At 47.0% G+C, this 21,378-nt stretch overlaps 1 protein-coding gene across 1 annotated transcript in view; it reads left to right on the top strand.

Annotated features, from left to right (window-relative positions):
- The window catches only part of CCDC81 (coiled-coil domain containing 81), a 29,727-nt gene that overhangs the window by 6,032 nt on the left and 2,317 nt on the right, over window positions 1-21,378 (top strand). The window contains exons 5-14 of the mRNA XM_083499629.1: window positions 2,309-2,394; window positions 3,511-3,602; window positions 4,355-4,472; window positions 8,311-8,440; window positions 10,991-11,137; window positions 12,223-12,330; window positions 14,018-14,187; window positions 16,986-17,064; window positions 18,064-18,290; window positions 20,594-20,719. Coding sequence (XP_083355755.1) covers window positions 2,309-2,394; window positions 3,511-3,602; window positions 4,355-4,472; window positions 8,311-8,440; window positions 10,991-11,137; window positions 12,223-12,330; window positions 14,018-14,187; window positions 16,986-17,064; window positions 18,064-18,290; window positions 20,594-20,719 — 1,283 coding nt within the window. The remainder of the gene's footprint in view (window positions 1-2,308; window positions 2,395-3,510; window positions 3,603-4,354; window positions 4,473-8,310; window positions 8,441-10,990; window positions 11,138-12,222; window positions 12,331-14,017; window positions 14,188-16,985; window positions 17,065-18,063; window positions 18,291-20,593; window positions 20,720-21,378) is intronic.

The following is a 21,378-nucleotide window of genomic DNA, read 5'->3' as shown; positions in this document are numbered from 1 at the left end:
CGGCCTGAAAGCAAGATGAGTGCCACAACCCCATAGTCACCTTTGACTGGACTTAGCCGTCCAGGGGTCCTTTACCTGCTGATAACACCAAGGTTGCAGGTTCAATCACCATATGGGACAGCTGCATATTCCTGGACTAGATGATCCAGAAAGTCCCTTCCAACTTTGTTTCTATGATTCTTCTACTATTCATATTGTTGATGCAACACTAAGTATACCAGTTGGATGTATGTATAAAGGCAAAGGACCCCTGGATGGTTAGGTCCAGTCAAAGGCGACTATGGGGTTGTGGCACTCATCTCACTTTCAGGCCGAGGGAGCTGGCGTTTGTCCACAGACAGCTTTCCAAGTCATGTGGCTAGCAGAACTTAAACCGCTTCTGGCGCAACGGGACACTGTGACGGAATCCAGAGCGCACGGAAACGCCGTTTACCTTCCCACCGGAATGGTACCTATTTATCTACTTGCACTGGTGTGCTTTCGAACTGCTAGGTTGGCAGGAGTTGGGACAGAGCAATGGGAGCGCACCCCGTCGCAGGGATTCAAACTGTTGACCTTCTGATCGGCAAGCTTAAGAGGCTCAGTGGTTTAGAACACAGCGCCACCCGCTCCTCCTAAGAACATAAAGAGAGCCTGCTGGCTCAGGCCAATGGCCCATCTAGTCCAGCATCCAGTTCTCACAGTGGCCAACCGGGTAATCCACTGGGTAATCCACAAGCAGGATTCGAGCACCAGAGCCCTCTTCCCACCTGTGGTTTCCAGCGGCTGTGCTGCCTCCAACTGTGGAAGCACAGCCTTCAGGGCTAGGAGCTATCGCTAACCCTCCCTCCATGAATTTGTCTAATCTTCCTTGAAAGCTGTCCAATTTGGTGGCCTTCACCACCTTCTGTGGGATCAGGTTCCATAGTTTAAAGATGTGCTGCTCACGGTTCCTTCAAGACTGGATGACTGCAATGTGCTCTATGTGGGGCATCCCTTCCACTTGACCCAGAAGCTACAGACAGGGCAGGATGCTGCAGCATAATTGCTGATAGGAATGAGGCCTTGCCAGCATAGGACACCTGTGCTCAGAGGTCTACACTGGTTGCCGATTTGCCACCAAGCCAAATTCAATGTGTTGCTTTTAGTATAGAGCAGGGGTCTGCAACCTTTAAGACAAAAAGAGCCACTTGGACCTGTTTCCAAAGAGAGAAAAAACAGGGAGCCGCAAAACCATTGCAACATTTAAAACAAATATAACACTGCATATATTGTTTCTTACCTTAATGTCTGATCTGACAGCGAGCGGGAAGGTCACGTCGGGACGGTGCGTGACTAACGCACGCACCGCCCCCATGCGTCGTCACAGCCAGTACAGCGCCCGCCACAGTGGGGAGTGTCGGGGCGCACAATGCGCCTCCTCCCCTCGCTAGTATCCGCCCCGGAGCAGCGGCAAATGTGTAAAAGAGCCACATGCGGCTCCGGAGCCGCGGGTTGCAGACCCCTGGTATAGAGGTACCCCTGCCCGTACGGGCCAGTTGTGTCCGACTCTGGGGTTGCGTGCTCATCTCGCTTAAGAGGCCAGGAGCCAGCGCTGTCCGAAGACACTTCCGGGTCACGTGGCCAGCGTGACGAAGCTGCTCTGGCGAGCCAGCACCAGCACAGCGCATGGAAACGCCGTTACCTTCCCGCTATAAAGCGGTACCTATTTATCTACTTGCACTTGGGGGTGCTTTCGAACTGCTAGGTGGGCAGGAGCTGGGACCGAATGACGGGAGCTCACCCCGCCGCGGGGATTCGAACCGCCGACCATGCGATCGGCAAGTCCTAGGCACTGAGGTTTTACCCACAGCGCCACCCGCGTCCCAATGCTTTTAGTATATACAAAGCCCTTAACAACTTGGGACCAGTTTCCTTGCAAGATCATCTTGCCCCAAATGTGCTCCCCTGAGTGCTTTGATTTGTGGAACCAGCCCTGCTACAGGTACCACACAATACCTGTTCCACATTTGTAAGAAATCAGTCTTTTAGTGTAGCAGCACCTAGATTCCCTGCCTATTTTCCAGCACCCACTAAAAACATTTTTGTTTAGACAAGGCTACCCAGATGAGCCGAATGTTGATGTGCGTTCTAACCTGTTTTTAGTTTTGCTGATTTAATTTTCGAAAAGGTTTTAAATAGTTGCTTTCTGCTCTTTTACCGACAATTGTATTGTTTTATTCTCTTTGTAATCCGCTTTGAGTTAACTTGTTTTTCTTTTACAGTCAAGCAGTGTATATATATATATATATATATATAAATGAACCACCACCCCTTTTTTTCGTTATAGAGGCCAGGCACAGGGGACTCGGTGTTGTCAGCCAAAGAAACCGCTCTTCCACATTCATGCACCGGTAACGTGGTTTTGTTTCCAAGGTGGGTAGGCTCACCTGGTCTGCACACAGATTTCACTTGTCTCTTTCCTAAGGTGGCTGCAAAACAGTTTTGATCTTTTTGAGATGGGATGGAAATTGCAAGTAGTTCAAAACACAGTTGCTGCCAGACTACTAGATGGTCTGGCTTCTGGGGAAGAGTGGCTGCAAGACACGATGGCTGTGTTCTGCCTCTGCCATCAGAAATGTTATTCTGAGAATTGCAGTTGAATAATTGTAGGGTGAATAATGATTGCAAGCCCCTCCGATTGCCTCAGGCTGTATCTTTTTACTTTTCAATTAGAGTAGATTTTACAAATGCCAAACAGATGCAGACGTAGAATAGGAACTAAAACAAAATAAACCACAGATACATGAATGCAAGGGAAGTAGTGACTAGAACTATTTATAACATAGGATGAATGGTTAAAACAGGACAGTCGGTGCAGCCACAAAACTGCTAGCACATTTGCGAAGCTAAGCAGGGTCTGGTATGGTTTCAAATTGGATGGGGGACTTGAGATTCCTACATTGAAGGGGGTTGGACTAGATGATCACTGGGGGTCCCTTTCCACTCTACAATTCCATTATTCCAATCTGCGTCTTCCTTCTGTGTTACTAAGTTTCTCTCCCTGTCCGCTACGCTAACCCTCTTACTTAGTTCCACATACATTGCTAAACTATTGGACCATCTAGCTCAATATTGTCCACTCTGGCTGCCAGCAGCTCTCCAGAGTCTCAGGTGAGGGCCCAGACCTGTTGCTTGAGATCCTTTTAACTATGTCCCCTTCAGCCTTAGCTCATCTCTTTGTATCAGGGATTCTTCCAGGTTTGAGGTGGCCCTTGGCAAAGGGCCCTCTGGTGGGTGCCACCACCTCAAATCTCACCCAGAGGTGGTGGACTCTCCTTTCTTGAAGGCCTTTAAGCAGATCACCTGATGGGGAGTCTTTTGTTGCTGTTCCTGCTTTGCAGGGGTTTGGACTAGAAGGTCTCTTGGGTCCCTTCCATCTCTGCAAGTCCATGATAAATTCCCCACAATTCAACTTCCCCTTTTGGGTGTGTGGAAGAGGGCACCAAAGCCATTTGTTTTGATTGATTTCCCCCATCTCCACTCTCACAGCCACCGTAGGGTTGAGATGGAAACCATCCCCGAAGAAGGTGAGAAGACCAGGAAGGAAAAGGAGCAGGCAGAGAAAGAAAACAGCAAAAAAGGTAGGGCAAGAGCTTTTTGCTTTTGTAAGCCATTTTATTTTCATTTAATTCCTGGGTAGCAAGGATATGCCTTTACAGTGGCTGTCCTTCACCATACCAGGACGTGTCCAAAATTGTCCTGGAAACAGGCTGTGTATCATATCTCAGACATGACCTCAAGCAGAGACGGAAAAGCTCTGGAAATTTTGACATCTTGCAGGGCTGCGGGGAGACGACGCCATTCCCCTCTATTTATTTGTTCAGGAATATTTACACCCCGCCTACTAACCAACGTTTTTGAGGCAGCTTGCAAAAATAATTTATAGCAGTAGTCAATACAGAAAGGCAAAGATGTGTCTTATGTCCCACCGCCTCCCCTTCTTGCCAGATGCTCCAACAAATGTTGTTCTGCAACTGAATCTCCTCCCTTGTTGATAGAGAAAATATTTCCCCCTTAGGTTTTTTCCTCTCCTTCAAATTTTATTTACCAGTAAGCAAGATAAACTGAAGAGCTTACAGGACTTGGTTGGTTTTTAAATGGGACATTTGCGGGGATAGCAAAACTGCACACATTTGCTTGTCATATGTGTGTGTGTGTTTGCATTTTCCATCCATGGTTGAGTAGGGTTTTCACATTATTGCGATAGAATGGTGCAGTCCCTTAATCTCTCTCCCGCCCCAAATGTGCACTTTTCACAGCTAATTTTTCACGAGCTGCTTCCGTTCACTCTGTGGGATTCTTACGCAACCTTCTGCTTCTCTCCTTCCCGTAGAAAATCTCTCGCCCAAGCGCCTTCTGTCTCGCCAGCTCATTTCTCCAGCCAAAGTCTCAGGGATCTGTTTGACTGAAGAGTATGAGAAGAACTTGAAGCCCAAACTGCCTCCACAAAGGTAAGATCTTGATTCTGAAGGCAGCAGGGAGGTTTCTCTCTCTCTGGTCCTGCGAAGATAAGAAGCTGCCTAGGATGTAACTCCGACCACTTGTCAATCTAGCCCAGTGGCTTGCTCTGATTGGTTGCTTCTCTCTAGGGTCCCAGGCTTTAGAGAGAAAGGCTTTGGGGAAAACAACTAGGACATGTTGGCCATATGGGTCCAGGTCATCACTTCTTGCTTTTCCACCTCCCCGCCTGTCTTCTGTCTTCTTTGGCGATCACTCGTAGCCGAGTAAGATTGTCTTCCATAAACACAGCTTTAACAGTGCGTCCTAGGTGACTGTGGAGGCCAGTTCTGGATCCATACTACCTTCCACAGTGGGGACATAGGTTTCCAGGTGGAAGCTGATCATGGTGAGAGTTTGCCAAACGTGCCTTCCTCCTAGCACATTTCTCCCTTGCGTCCTGAATTCGAGCATCTTCAAAGCCCGTAACACCTTTGGTAAAGGCTGTTCTCCAATTGGAGCGCTCGCAGGCCAGTCTTTCCCAGTTGTCGGTGTTTATACCACATTTTTAAAGATTTGCCTTGAGAGACTCTTTGAACCTCTTTTGTTGACCACCAGCATTACGCTTGCCATTGTTAAGTTCGGAATAGAGGACAGTGGTACCTCGGGGAACAGACACTTCAGGTTACAGACTCCACTAACTCAGAGATAGTACCTCGGGTTAAGAACTTTACTTCAGGATGAGAACAGAAATTGTGTGGTGGCAGCGGGATGCCCCATTAGCTAAAGTGGTACCTCAGGTTAAGAACAGTTTCAGGTTAAGAACGGACCTCCAGAACGAATTAAGTTCTTAACCCGAGGTACCACTGTAGATGCTTTGGAAGACGATAATCAGGAATCCACACAACATGACCAGTTCAACAAAGTTGATGTTGAAGAGTCATTGCTTCAACACTGGTGATCTCCGGCTTCTTCCAGTACGTTGGCATTAGTTCGCGTGTCTTCCCAAGTGATGTGTAATTTTTTTCGGAAACACTGTTGATGGAATCCCTGCCTGTCTCACAACTGCCACAGCTGTGTGCCCTTCAGATGTTGTTGAACTACAGTTCCATCTCCAGGGACCCATGGCCATCCTGACTGGCACTGATGGGAGTGGTAGCCAAAAATACCTGGAGAGCAACAGGTGGGGAAAGCCTGCTGTAAGATTTAAACATTCAGGGTGGCCTGTGAATGCTTTCATCCATCTTATTCCCCCGCTGAGACGTGTGGCTGGAATTGTCCCATCTCATTTCCCTGTGCACTCTAAATATGAGAATCTTCAGGGTCAAGAGGTGTTTGTTCGGTTTTCTGTCTGAGATAGTGGGCCAGCTCAAACAGACAGTGTGGTCAAATGTTTTGCCCTTGCCCTCTCCCTGCCACGCACGAATACAGTGGTACCTCGGGTTAAGTACTTAATTCGCTCCAGAGGTCCATTCTTAACCTAAAACACCACTTTAGCTAATGGGGCCTCCTGCTGCCGCTGCGCTGCCGGAGCACGATTTCTGTTCTTATCCTGAAGCAAAGTTCTTAACCTGAAGCACTATTTCTGGGTTAGCGGAGTCTGTAACCTGAAGCGTATGTAACCTGAAGAGTATGTAACACAAGGTACCACTGTATGCATATTGCAATACTTTTTAAAAGAAGAATGGCAATGGAGTCTGTGGGATCTCTAGCAATTTTAATATAGAATTGAGTCAGAACGTTGGGCTCATAGCAATCTGCCTCCAGAACTGGGATTTGGTGGAAAAGTTTGAACTCGAATGGGTTCATAAACCCTGCAACGCCCACTGATTCTCCCCTGCAAATCCGCCCCTTTTATATTGCTGGGCCCATTTATGATTCTGCAGCTTGGTTGCTTTTTGTTTAAGCTGCCAGGGTTTCATTTGCAGGGGGGAATTGAGAGATGCAGAAAGGGTTAAGCAGCTGCCTCCTGCCCAGTGATTTCAGCCTACAAGTGCTTCTCTCCCCCCCCCCCATCAATCTCCAAAATACAGAAATGCAGGGTTGGAGCCCCATTTGCACTCCTATCTAATTTGGCCAGCAGGGATTCAGTCTAGTGCTATTGTTGATTCAGACAAGGAGTTTGCATCTTCACGAAGTCACAAAAACCTTCCTTATTGTGGAAGATGTTCTGTGGGTGCAGGTCACCCTCTCAATGTAAAGAGTCTGCTTTGGTCTTCTCCTGACCATTGCCCTTCCCCTCCCCATATGCTCTCTGCAGCAGCTATTGTGCAGCTGAACAACAAAGTATAATTGAAGAGACTCAGGATCCTCTTTCTCGATCGGGGGCAAATTCTATCCTTCCTCTTGGTGACAAGACACTGTTTGGTTTCGACAGGGTCAAAGTCCTCAGTGCTGAAAGGCTTTTTAAATGTTTTAAGGGCTCGTCTGAGGCGTTGTGTGAGAGGCCAACAGTTGCTCTCTGAAGCCACTGAAAAATGGATTTGCCAGCAATTAAAGATGTAGGAGAACTTTTGTCCTTAACTGGAAGAGATCCTTTGTTCGGGGCTGAGGGAAATTGGAGGAGATAAACCAGAGACCTCTTCCATTATTTGTGGGTTAACATGGAGGCATCTTCTTTGCAAGGGAAGCTGATTATAATGTTGCACACAACAGACGGCACCAAAGATGAGGAGGCCGATAGAATTTCAACTTGCCCTCTTTGCATTCTGTTTATTTAGATAATGGCGTTCAGCACACCTGCTGCTTTGATCCTACCCTTCTCTTCAGGGGAAGGAGGTCTCAGGTGTAGACTGCCCTTAAAGGGACTGGGCAGTGCTGATGCTGGTGTTTCTGTTAGGATTCTTGCTCCATGTTTGCAGTCATGGGATTGTTGTCTATCACATGATGGTGTATGTTTTCATTCCACAGTGTGGGAAGTGACGGAGACAGGATGTTTTGTGTTACTGTGTTCTGGAAAGTGGGACTATTGTCCTTTGTTCTTTTTCTCTTTGCTGTCTAATGAGAAAGAGGAAGGAGCTAAGTCAGAATGCTCCGAGTGTATTATATGTAAATGAAAGTAGATTAGCCAAAATGCTGTGCTGCTGAGTTCTGTTATGCAAACTGCAAATACTGCAGGATCCCTAAGCATGCTAATGCCTTTTGGCATCAGTCGCTGTGATGTTCGGGCTGGAGAAAGCTTTTGAAGCTCCCGAACGACCGACCAGGAGGGAGAGAACATGCCAGTCAGGCATGTTTCTCTGTCGGGGTCCTACTCGAGTGTAGGGAGCTTCAAAAGCTTTCTTCTGCCCGAACATCACAGCGACTGATGCCAACAGACATCGGCACACTTAGGGATCTGCAGAGTCTTCGCAGCTTGCGTAACAGACCTCAGCAACTCAGCATTTTGGCTAATCTACTTTATTTACATATAAACACACACGGAGCACTGCAACATGGCTCCCTCTCTCTCTAGCATCAGACAGCAAAGAGAAAGGACAAAGGACAATAGTCCCGCTTAACGGAAGACAGTAACACAAACATCCTGTCTCCATCACTTCCCACTCTGTAGAGTCAAAACACACCACATCATGTGATAGACAACAATCCTATGACTTCAATCATGGAGCAGGAATTCTAACAGATCCCTCTAAGGATGGTGAGGGCAGCGGTGTTAGCGCGATGGAAGCCCAAATCCTTACTCAAGGCTCCAGAGTGTGCTAGGGATTGAGCAACATTCAGGTTAAGCTCGTCCAACTTCCGATCCCACTGTCAAGGCGGAAGTCGGGACCAACACTCTCGCCGTCTCCAGAGACACAGCCTCATGTTTGGCATGCATAAAACTCCTGCTGGCCATGTTTTTGTGTTCTCCAGGCAAGGACCGACAACAACACCCGCTCCCGAAGCCCCGAAGACAGAGCAAGAGGCCAGCCCCGCCAAAATTCCTGCTCTCAGACCCCGGACTCCATCCCCAATTTGTCAAGATCATGGTAGGGCAGGCCAGGTATAATACGTAGCTTTTCCTCCTTTTTTGTCTATATCTGTGCAGGGCCAAATAGGCATGGCCTTTGGTAGGGGATGGAAGTCGGCAGCCGGCAGCCTGTGACCCATATTTGGCCCATTGCTTACATATATATATGGAGGCCCACAGATTAGCCACGCCTGCAGTCTGAGGACCCTGTGATGCACACCTCTTACATATGCCACTTCTTTTGCCTTTATGGCAATGCGCTAGTCATTGCACCTACTTGAAAAGAGCCTTTTTACACAAGCAAGGAGCAGATCTGTGTTTAAATGCTGAACAAACAATAGCTTTTGCCGGTGTAAACACCACCAAGAATTTCTGAGCTGGAGCAAAATTTGTGCTTGTTTTTCCTAGATAGATTTGGGAGGGCAGGGATGCAATCCTGTTTTGTCCTAGTTCCTAACATCTCTGGTGGTGCTTTGGTGGGGGCATGAGCGGTGGTGTGCACGCTTGTGTACAGAGCATGTGCAAGGCAAAAGAACCCACCTCGGCGCTTTTGTACCTACTGGGGAAGTATGGATTTAGCAAAGTTGTGGCTGAGAAGTGTTCTAGCCCTGTATTTCCAAAACTACTGCCACAGGGTGCACGTTTTGAATACGATTGTGTGCATCCTTTGGCAACTCAAACACTAATGTATTTCTTGTGGCATGCACTTTTTACCTCAAAAACGACTGGACTGGACCACTGCAATGTGTTAAACATGGGGTTGTCTTTGAAGGCCTCTTGTGGCCCCTTGAAGTCTGCCCAGAAAGAAAATGCAGCTCTCATGCTGTAAAGTTTTCCCTATAGCTGTTCCAGTGCTAGAAATAGCCCAACAACACTCCTCCACGACCCTTTTAGTTTCATTATTTGAGTGGTTTACTGTGATGGAAATATAATAATTGAGTATTTGCAGCCCTCTAATGTTACCCTCAAATCTGCCACCAGAGACACCCTACTCTCTATAATGGACAAGGTGCAGTCGTGCCAAGTCAAGTTTTATCTACTGAAAGCCACTAGCATTTACCGTATTTTTCGTTCTATAGGACGCACATTTCCCCCTCCAAAAATTAAGGGGAAATGTGTGTGCGTCCTATAGAGCGAATGCAGGCTGCGCCGCTAAGCCCAAAGCCAGAACAGGAAGACGGAGCACTGCGGAGCGCTCTGTCTCGCTGCTTTAGCTTGGGGACGGTGCCTTCACCCCGCTGTCCTGCAGAAGCTAGCAAGGCTGTTCCCAAGCCAGAACAGCAAGACGGAGGGCTCCATCTCGCTGCTCTAGCTTGGGGACGGCTGCGCGCAAACCTCTCTAGGGCAGCAGGGCGCTGCGCTCCAAAGGCTTCAGGGATCTTTGAGGCTGGCGGTGGGGGAAAGCAGCGCTTCCCCCCACCGCCAGCCCCATAAGCTCTGGTGAATGTACCTTGAACGCACCTTGTTTTAGAGGGGGAGAACAAGAAAAAAAAAATTCCCTGTTCTCCCCCTCCTATGTTCCGGTGCATCCAATGGAGCGAAAAATACGGTATAAATTTTCATTTTTGAAACTCTTTTTCTGCCTACATTTCTGAGGAAGTCAAGTCAGAGGGAAGTTTGGAGCTGATGTGCTATTACAATGTATTGGTGACTAACTTGTGTTGATTCTTTGGTATGCTGAGGCAAACAGAACAGCCTTAGGTTTTTAAAGCAGAGGTTTTCAACCTCTTTGGGTCCACAGCTCCCTTGACCAATGACATTCTTTCTGCGGCAACCCTGTGGGGCTCAGGAGCCCAGTTGTGTCACCCCTTGCCTGCAGAGCTGGCAGCCCCTCACCCCCTTTCAGACACCCTCCCTTGTGGAGTGTTCCCTCAGCCTCCTCTCTTCTCCCCTTGGGAGTCCTCTGGGCAGCCACAGCTGACACCTCTGGTCTCTGAACTGCCCCCCACCTGCCCCAAAGAGAGGTGCCTTTTCACACTGCCCCACAGGGGCCTGGGAAGCACCCCCTGGCCAGCCCCAGAGGCACCATTTGCCTGGAGAGCTTGTAGCCAGGGGTGCTGCTGCTGCAACAAACAGTTGTGCAAGCCTTTGGGTGGCAGAGACACAAGAGGGCATCAGAGGAAGGGAGGGAAGGAAAGAGGAACAGAGGCCAGGGTTGCCCATGGCAACCCTGACCCTCATTCAAGGCACCCCAGGGTGCCATGGCACACTGGTTGAAAACCACAGGTTTAAGGATATTTAGCCCCTTCAGAGAATAGGTAAACGATCTTCCTGTTTTCATTGTTTAAAAGGACTCATAGTTAATGCTGACCACAGTTTGCTGGTTTGATCAACACACTAAACTGTGGTTAATGGAAACCGGAAGCAAAAGCTTCTGAACGCCTCTTCCACAGCCACACTGGAGGAGGAGGAGGAAGAGGCTAAGGAGAGAGTGAGAGCCCAAGGCTTGCTGCGGCTTATTCTCATCATGCCAAATTATGGTTAAGTACTTCGTCTGAACACTGGAGTCGGCAAGCTAAAAGCGGCAAAATCAAGCCTTCAAATCAATAATGCCTCTGTGGCTTGTACTATATGCATTCCCAGGAAATGTGCTACTTGTGCATGCAGCGTGCTCAGAGGAGCATCCCTTTGTACTTGGGTGAAGAGAAGAGGAAGAAAGAGAAGGAAGAAGACAGGATATTGGCACAGTATCAGGCCCTAAAGGATCACGAAGCCTTTCAGAGGCAGCTGGTAAGGCGGCACAAGAATAAAAACAACACCCTTTTCTTCTTCTTCTAATTAGAAAAAAAAGGGGCAGATCTTTTGAACAAGAAAGGGGAGGCTTGTTCTACTGAGGATGGATTCACACATGCAGAAATGCCTGTATTAAGCGGAAATTGGGCACGAAAATGCAAAAACTAGTGGCAGTAGCATACGAAAATGCATTGTATTAGGGGGAATGGCTTGCAGAAATGTGCATATTTGTCAAAACTGCAAGCACACCTGTTTGCTTTAGGAGAAGACCCCCCCCCCCTAAGAAGCTGATGAATTTTCATGGAAATTAAAAGTTGCCAGTTGTTGTGGAAATGTGGAGAAATGAATTTAACATTGGGAAAATGAGAAACTGGCATATTTGTTTGTTCCTGGTCTCTGAATAAGGCAGCATTTTATGTGTAGAGGTTGCCTGTTCGAGAACATCTCCTGGGTTAAAGTCTACATGCAGGTGCAAAGCTAATATATCTAGATAGATATCTAGATAGATATCTAGATAGATAGATAGATAGATAGATAGATAAATTTATTGTCATTGTCCGTATATACACAGTATACACAACAACGAAAATCAAACACCCACCCAAAGACCGGGTTCTAGGGGAAGAATTAGACTGAGAGAGTAAGATAAAGTGTTGGGTGCGCTGCCTTTCTAGAGAACGAAACCTTGTTTGTTGGGGCTTTCTCACACCTTTTGGCCATTTTTTTTGTAAGTTGTTTTGGGTTGCCTTGGGGATGAAAAAGCAGCTAACAAACTTAACAAATAAAAATAACAATGAATAAATAAATAATCCCCCTGCTCTGCCACCGTTCACCTCAAATGCATCTATAATGATAATAATAATAATAATAATTTACTATTTGTACCCCGCCCATCTGGCTGGGTTTCCCCAGCCACTCTGGGCGGCTTCCATAGAAACCAAAATACTGAGATGCTGAGAGGGAGAGATTGCGTTGCACGTTTAAGGCAAAGCATTATTGTAAGCTGTCGGTTTCTCAGCCCCTTTTATTCTGCCCCCCCTTTCCACTTTGAATGCACCTCCGGCAAATCTCCTCCACCACAGATGCGAGCGATGACAAATCGAGAAGAGAACCAGAGAATTGCGGCTTTTAATCTCGGGGTTGCCGAAGCCACCAGGAACCACAAGAACGATAAAGCTTTGGACAGCTACGTGAGTTCATGCCCTCTATGATAGTCTAACTGCCCTGGCATCTCTGGTCAAAGTGGGAGGTGCTCTGAAATAGCTCAGTACTTATTTTCTCCGAATTCCGGGGCAATACCAGGGCAGGGTGCAATAATATAAATGAAAACAATCCATGGATACATTCGTAATACAGTGGTACCTTGGTTCACAAACTTAATCCCTTTCCGGAAGTCTGTTCCAAAATCAAAGCGTTCCAAAGCCAAGGTGCGCTTTCCCATAGAAAGTCATGCAAAACAGATTAATCCATTCTAGACTATTGAAAACAACAACAAGAAGAGTTTGGATTTGATATCCCGCTTTATCACTACCCGAAGGAGTCTCAAAGCAGCTAACATTCTCCTTTCCCTTCCTCCCCCACAACAAACACTCTGTGAGGTGAGTGGGGCTGAGAGACTTCAGAGAAGTGTGACTGGCCCAAGGTCACCCAGCAGCTGCATGCGGAGGAGCGGAGACGTGAACCCGGTTCCCCAGATTACAAGTCCACCACTCCTAACCACTACACCACACTGGCTCCCTGACCCCTAAAACAGCAATTTAACATGAATTTTACTAACGAGTCCATTGATCCATAAAATGAAAGCAATAATCAATGTACTGTACTATAAAATAAATAAGACAGTATTGTAGATGATAAAAAAAAAAATCTTACCTGCACTGATGATAGTCATTGTTTGGATGGGGGGCTTTTATCCATTTTCACAACCACACAAACAATAATGCAATCAATCAATCAATCAGTCAGTGGCTGAACTGGGTTCCACACAGTCACAAAAACAAATTAACCAAAAAAAGCCTTAAAAACAAAAACGCAACAAATAGCAAAAACAAAAGCACCAAACTTAATCCATTCTGGAAGTCCATTTGACTTCTGAAATGTTCAAAAACCAAGACACAGCTTCTGATTGGTGCGGGTGCCCCAGAAACAATAGCCAACAGCTGCATTGGATGTTCGGCTTCCAAAAAACGTTTGAAAACCGGAACGCCTACTTCCAGGTTTTTGGCGTTTGAGAACCAAGGCATTTGCGAACCAAGGTATCACTGTAGTGTTCAGAATATGACCAATCCCTCAACCTTAGCAACAGCAGATTCTCCCTCCCCCACACCAGGACTGTACTCTGGGATTACCACTAATGTCATTGATTTATTTATTACATCAATAGCCCAGCTTTCCTCCAAGGAGCTCTAAGTGGCACACTTGGTCCATGCTTTCTTCACAACAACTCTGTGAGGTAGGCAAGGCCAGAAGATGGGGACTGTTCCAAAGCCACCCAGTGGCGCATCATGGCGCACGGGGGATTTGAACCCTAGTCTCCCAGGTCCTGGTTTAACCTCTAACTGCTATACTGCACTTGTTCTCATCTCTTTGGGGGTTTTCAACAGGTGCAATTTTGTCATGGGGAAGAGACATTTCAGGCCATGGCTAGAGGCAAGAGCGTATGCTTTGTATGCAGAAGGGTCTGGGTTCAGTCCCCAGCATCTCCAGTGGGACTAGAGAGCAGCTGCCAGTCCGTGTTGGCAATGCTGAGCTACAAGGACCTGATGGCCTGGCTCAGTCTAAGGCAGCTTCCCGTGTTTCTGTGATGGTTGGGAATTCCTTCAATGCACAAGATTGGATGAGGTCTTCTCAACCGATGGTTGCCTCTCTCCTGAACAGAAATCATACATCTTTGAGAAGAGGCCAACCAGTGCCACCATTCAGCAAAAGCAAGAGGTGTACGCACAACAGCTGGGGAAGCAAGTGGACGACAAGATGGCCAGAGAGTTGAAGCTGAGGCAGGATCAGGACCTCATTGACCGTCTGGAGCAAGTGCAGCTGGCAGAAGAGTAAGTCTTCTGGGACGAGTTGTCCCTGTAGGCCAGGGTCTCCCAAACGTGGGTCTCCAGGGACTCAGCTGTTGTTGTTGTTGTTGTTGTTTAGTCGTTTAGTCGTGTCTGACTCTTCGTGACCCCATGGACCAGAACATGCCAGGCACTCCAGTCTTCCACTGCCTCCCGCAGTTTGGTCAAACTCATGCTGGTAGCTTCGAGAACACTCTCCAACCATCTTATCCTCTGTCGCCCCCTTCTCCTTGTGCCCTCAATCTTTCCCAACATCAGGGTCTTTTCCAGGAAGTCTTCTCTTCTCATGAGGTGGCCAAAGTATTGGAGCCTCAGCTTCAGGATCTGTCCTTCCAGTGAGCACTCAGGGCTGATTTCCTTAAGAATGGATAGGTTTGATCTTCTTGCAGTCCATGGGACTCTCAAGAGTCTCCTCCAGCTCCATAATTCAAAAGCACCAATTCTTCGGCGATCAGACTTCTTTATGGTCCAGCTCTCACTTCCATACATCACTACTGGGAAAACCATAGCTTTAACTATACGGACCTTTGTCGGGAAGCTACACAGCTGCAAATGAAACGTTTCAAATGCATTGTAAAGGGCAATATACAAATGTGACACTAGATGGCAACAGTGAGCTATGCGAAATTCAATGTGTTTTTCAATTTTTTTAAAAAGCATTTTCACAGCGTTTTTTTATATGTGTGTAGATTCCACCCAGCTGTTTTTGGACTGCAGTTCCCATCATCCCTGACCGCTGGTCCTGCTAGCTGGTGATGATGGAGGTTGTAGTCCAAAAACAGCCGGAGACCCAAGAAAACACTGCTGTAGATGTTCCTTTCTCAAGGTGTTTTCCACTGCAAGGTGTGAAGCAGCCTGCCCCAACCTGGTGCCCTCTATATGTTAGTGGACTACAATACCCATCATACCTGAGCATTGACCTGAGCAGTAACAGGCTGCTGGGAGTTGTAGTCCAAAACCTCTGGAAGGCACTAGGTTGGTGAACTGCAGGTGACATCAGATATTTTCATATCTGCTTTATGGGCTGCTTTAAGAGCTGCAGGGAGATATCGGGTATTTTCACATTTTACCAAAAATGGGCCAAAAGAATTGACTACCTAAATAGGAATAGAAACAAAATTGTTTAAACATAATGTGCTGGCTAAAATAGAAATGTATAATCAAGTCAGTCAGAACTCTGATTGACTTTCCAGGGCAAGACCACAATTTATTTCCTTTCCCTCCTTTCCAAATTCCTGTTGGGTATAGTTTGTACTTTGCCAGACAAGCATAATTAGGGGACTTTTTCATGTTTTTAAAGCTAATGGGCATATATTTAAGCTAAAGATTTTAATGAACGAAGAAGAGAAGACTGACGATGTCTCAGGTGTCAGGAGTGGGATAATATTCAACTGCCTATTTGTCAGAACAGCACCTCTGTACACTTCAGGTAAACAGAGAGCCTTAGGGCTCTGGACCTGAACAAGTATAAGATTTTTTATAAATAAATAAATTGAAAATTGTAAACCCTGTTGTAAAGTTGCCTGAAATAATTCCTACATTGTCAACCACTGGGAAGGAGTAAGTCCTGTACAGTAATGTGGAACTGTGTGTGAAAAAAGTAATAGAAATAACAATACAATGAGTCTAATCGGAAGTCAAATGTGTTTATTTTCTTCTTTTAATTCTATCTTTCTTTTTCTTTTCCTCTCTTCTTTTCTCACCTTCTTCTTTTGGTCTTTTTCTTTTTGATTTGCTAAGAAAGAGATAAAGAGATATTAGTTAAATATGGAAATTTGACTACTGTATTTTTTGTCCCATAGGACGCACCTAGTTTTTTTGGGGGGAAATAAAGGAAAATTTCCCCCCTTTATTTCCCTCCCAAAACCAGGTCGGGGAACCGAAACAGGTTGAGGAACAGCGGGATGGCGGCGCTGCGCCTCCCTGCTGTCTTCCAAGCTTGTGGGGCTGGCCGATGTCTGCCCGGCGCGCGGGGCGCTCTGCGCCTCGCGCACTGGGTGGCAGGCTGCTATCCACACCGTGGGGAACCCTGCGGGGAACTCCTGCAGGGCTCCCCACGCTACGGATGTCTGCCCGGCGCGAGGGGCGCTCTGCTTCAGGGCGCCCGTCGTGCCAGGCGGCAGGCTACTATCCGCAGTGTGGGGAGCCCTGCGGAGAACTCCTGCAGGGCTCCCCACGCTGCAGATGTCTGCCCGGCGGGAGGGGCGCTCTGCTTCAGGGCGCCTCTCGCGCCGGGCGGCAGGCTGCTATCCGCAGCCTAGACAGCCCTGTGGGACCTCCCGCAGGGTTGCCTAGGCTGCGGATGCGTTCCCAAAGCGCCGGGCGCTCTGCTCTCAGCGCGCCCGGCGCTCCGGGAAGCAGGCTGCTATCCGCAGCCTAGACAGCCCTGCGGAACCTCCCACAGGGCTGCCTAGGCTGCGGATGTCTTCCTGAAGCCTGGAGAGCAAGAGGGGTCGGTGCGCACAGACCCCTCTTGCTCTCCAAGCTTCAGCGAAAGCCTGCATTCGCCCCATAGGACGCACCCAGATTTACCCTTCATTTTTGGAGGGGAAAAAGTGCGTCCTATAGGGCGAAAAATACGGTAACTTAAAGCGATGTTTTATAATTTGTCAACTAATGTTAAAGATGTTCAATTGTAACGAACTGATGTATTTAGTTATTGTGGATTTTTTTGTTATTGTTGAATCTCAACTAAAAGTTATTTTAAGCTTTTTTTTAAAAAAGTAAATCCTACTGAAATTTGGTTGGCCGAATGCTACACATTTCCCCCTTTCTCTTTCTAGGTTAGCTGCCCAAAGAACAAAATACCTGAAGGACAAAATGGAAGAAACCAAGTGTTATAAGAGAGCGCTGGACACGCAGGTAAAAATGAGGGATGCCAGTTAACAGTGCAACCCCCAGGTGTGTTTATTCAGAAGGGAATCTTGTTAAGTTCAGTGGGGCTTCCTCCAAGATAAGTGGATATGGTGCTGCAGACTCATTGAATGAACCGAAGACCTATTATTATTATTATTATTATTATTATTATTATTATTATTATTATTATTATTATTATTATTATATCAGGGTGAATTTTAGGCTGTAGAGCTACATAGAGGAGCTGACTGATTGTCTCCTTTCAAAAAAGCATTATGAAAAAGAAGCTTGGCTTCTCTAATCTCAAGGTTGTGGGTTCGAGCCCCATGTTGGGCAAAAAAGATTCCTGCATTGCAGGGGGTTGGACTAGATGACCCTCAAGGTCCCTTCCACCTCTATGATTCTATGATTTCCACCTGCGATTCCCAGAAACTGGAAACCAGAAGTATACAGACTCTGATAGGAGAGATTGAACTATAGCCATCATGGCTACTAGCTATTGATAGCCTTATCCTCCACAAATTTGTCTAATCTTCTTTTAAAGCCGTCTTGTAAATCTGCTCTGTAGGGTTGGGACTTTATATACATTATTTACACAATGGGCCCCACGTGATTGGCTAGTTCCGGGATTCACCTGTAGGCCAATCAGGCTGCGGATTCACTTCCACCTGGAGTTGGATTGGGTGGCTCCTGCGGACCAATCAGACTGCTGCATTCTGGATCCCATTGTTCTGGGACCAATCAGACTGCTGCATTCTGAATCCTATTGTTCTAGGACTAATCAGACTGCTGCAATTTGGATCCTATTCAACTCAGTACATAACACCAAACATCCCACACTCAACCGTTCCTCATAAGGCTTGGTTTGTCTTATCCACACGTTCTGTCTTCACACGTGGTATAGATCACGGTGTATGTGGCTCCTGTTTCCGCTTCCTTACGAAAGAAGCAGGTGTAAGAGGAAAGAGTAAGGCTCATTTTTTGCCCTCCTGAATTTGGACCCAGATAAAGATGAGGCCAGCTCCATTGCCGCAGTACGAGCCTGATTCGGCCGGGGTCATCTTTGGGAAGAACGACATGAATAACGAAAGAATGGGCGAAGGAAGGAAGCGCTGCCAGGAATATTCCAAATGCCAGCTGCAGGCGGCTGCAGAACGCAAGCGGGCAGACATCCTCAGAGAGCTGATCGATCAGCGGAGAGCAGCAGCGATGCTTCAGAGAGCGAAGGAACAGTAAGAACAGAAAATGGTTGTGCTACAGTTTTTCCAGTAGATACAGTGGTGCCTCGCAAGACGAAATTAATCCGTTCCGCGAGTCTCTTCGTCTAGCGGTTTTTTCGTCTTGCGAAGCAACCCTATTAGCGGCTTAGCGGATTAGCGCTATTAGCGGTTTAGCGGCTATTAAAGGCTTAGCGGATTAGCGGCTAAAAGGCTATTAGCGGCTTAGAAAAAGGGGGGGAGCGGGAAAAAACTCGCAAGACATTTTTGTCTTGCAAAGCAAGCCCATAGGGAAAATCGTCTTGCGAAGCAGCTTTCGTCTAGCGGGTTTTCCGTCTTGCGAGGCATTCGTCTTGCGGGGCACCACTGTATGCAGAACCAGGACAGTCTTACTGTTGTAATCATTATCCAGAGCATTTTTATCCTTCCCCAAAAGGCTCCCAGGAATCAGTAATAAGAAAGTTTCTGCCCTCGGGCTTACAACACAACACACAACACAAAAGGAAAAGGGGTTGGGAAAAAATAATGCAAACTCAGGCAATACCATATTTTTTGCTCTATAAGACTCACTTTTCCCCTCCTAAAAAGCAAGGGGAAATGTGTGTGCGTCTTATGGAGTGAATGCAGGCTGCACAGCTATCCCAAAAGCCTGAACAGCAAGAGGGATTGCTGCTTTCACTGCACAGCGATCCCTCTTGCTGTTCTGGCTTCTGAGATTCAGAATTTTTTCTTCTTGTTTTCCTCCTCCAAAAACTAGGTGCGTCTTGTGGTCTGGTGCATCTTATAGAGCGAAAAATACAGTATTTTTAAGCTGCAAAATTCTTGTAATTAGGCAGTGGGAGGGTGACTCTTTCAGGCAGCAGACTTCTGGGTTTCCAGAAAGGTCAACAAGTTGCTTAAAATATATATATATATATTATCATCATCATTTTTGCTCCCCAAGTAATGTTCTTGTGGAATTTTCTGCACTGGGTGCCGCAATAGCTTGGCTAGCCTTAGGTATCATGTACTTTGCTTGGGGATGGGGGAGGAATCCTGCAAACTCAGATTCCTAATTGTACTTGCCTTATTTGACTGGATCAGGTCTCGAGATCACTGCCAAATCTACATTCCTTTACAATGCCGCCCAGTCTTGCTCCTTCCAGTCTTGCTCCTCAGCTTAATCTTCCTGAGGATGATGGAAGTTGCAGTCCAGCAATATCTAGGGACCCATAGCTGAAGAACGATGGTCTAGGTCTAGATAATATTGAACTAGATGGACCAATAAGCTGACTTGGTGTAAGGCAAGTTTCCTACATGGTGCCAGATTTACATATAAGCTAAACAAGCTATAGCTTAGGCCCCCACTCTATTGGGAGCCCCAATTTTTTTAAAAAAACAAAACAAAACTGGATGTACATTTCCAAAATATAAGATAAAATGCAAATAGAATAAAACCTACATACAGCAACAGTGTTTGGTGTTGTGTAGGCTCCTATGATGTAAGTAATGGGCCCCGCCTGCTAGCCTGCTCCCTAAAATATCACTGGTTTGCTCATTTTTATATGTAGGGTGTGGGACACAGGTGGCTCTGTGGGTTAAACCACTGTGCTGCTTGGGCTTGCCGATCGCATGGTCGGCGGTTCGAAGCCCCGCAACGGGGTGAGCTCCTGTTGTTCGGTCCCAGCTCCTGCCAACCTAGCAGTTGAAAAGCACACAGTGCAAGTAGATAAATAGGTACCGCTCCGGTGGGAAGGTAGACAGCATTTCCATGCGCTGCTCTGGTTCGCCAGAAGCGGCTTAGTCATGCTGGCCATATGACCCGGAAAAACTGTCTGCGGAAGTGGACAAACGCTGGCTCCCTCAGCCCTGTAAAGCGAGATGAGCGCCGCAACCTCAGAGTCGTTCGCGACGGGACTTAATTGTCAGGGGTCCCTTTACCTTTACCTATATATATAGGGTGCCTACATTCTGCATGGACAGGTTGCATGGCAACATGTGCAAATGGCTTTCGATACCTATTAGGTCCATAAATTACCATATAGCATATATTCAACACAAAAAATAGTGACAATTGGTTGTTGACAAAGGACAGCTGGACATATAACAATTACCTTCAGTAGCTTAGGGCCTCATCAAACCTAAATCTGGCCCTACGTACACCCCTAATGGTTTTTTTGGAGGGGAAGCCTATGTGTGCTCTTATTGCAACCCATTGCAAATGTGCGTTGTTAGTTTTCTGGTTTTGCACTATTTATTCTAGTGGGGGGAACAGAGCCATGATCTGAAAGGAGCCAGGATCTGACTCTCCCCCCCACCCCCAACGCTGCCTTTTCTAGGTTGATGGCTGAAAAAGGAGAGAGGCTAGAGAAGATATTCCAGATGAACTTAGCCGTGCAGGAGGACTGGAAGAAGAGTGCTGGGATGAAGAGGCAGCGGGATTACGAAGAGCAGATCTTTAGACGGTAAAGTTCAGCTGACGACCAAACTCGCCAGCCCCTTCCTTGCCTCTCTCTTGGCTGGGCCAGAGTGCTGCCGCTAAGCTGCCATTCGAATGGCAGTGGCGTCATGGCACACTCTGCAGAATGGGGAGTAGCTGAGTCCCACCATCTCCCCAGTGCTAGACTCTCTCTTCCTGGCATTGGTCACCCTCCCAAAATGACCAGGCTCAGTTTCATCCAAGAAGAGACAGTCCCATTGCATCACACAGGACTGGGAATCCTGGGTGATGGCACAGCATCTCTCCCTGTCCCTACCCATCAAAATTGCTTTCCGTGGGGACAGGACAGTGGAAGTCTTGGTGGAAGAATGTGCAGGTATCACTGCTGTAACTGAAAATCTGTTCATGTGTCTTGGTCTGTTGTAAGCGGATGTGGAAGGATGTCAGCTGTGATTAGACATGATTAGGGCCCAAGCAAAATTACTCCCCTTCACATTCATCTTTCCCAGTTGCAAATATACGCATCGAGTCCCAACGACTTTATTTCGGAGGGGAGATGATGTTCTAGAAAATGGCAGCTCTGTGTTTGAAATGGGGGCGTGCAACCTTCCTGTAAAGTCTCGTGACATCACTTGCAGCTGATAATAATAATAATAATAATAATAATAATAATAATAATAATAA

The sequence above is a fragment of the Podarcis liolepis genome (assembly GCF_965112155.1).
Source record: "Podarcis liolepis genome assembly, chromosome: 4".
Lineage (NCBI taxonomy): Eukaryota > Metazoa > Chordata > Lepidosauria > Squamata > Lacertidae > Podarcis > Podarcis liolepis.
Note: the sequence above shows the minus strand (reverse complement) of the source record. Positions and strands in the feature narration are given on the sequence as shown.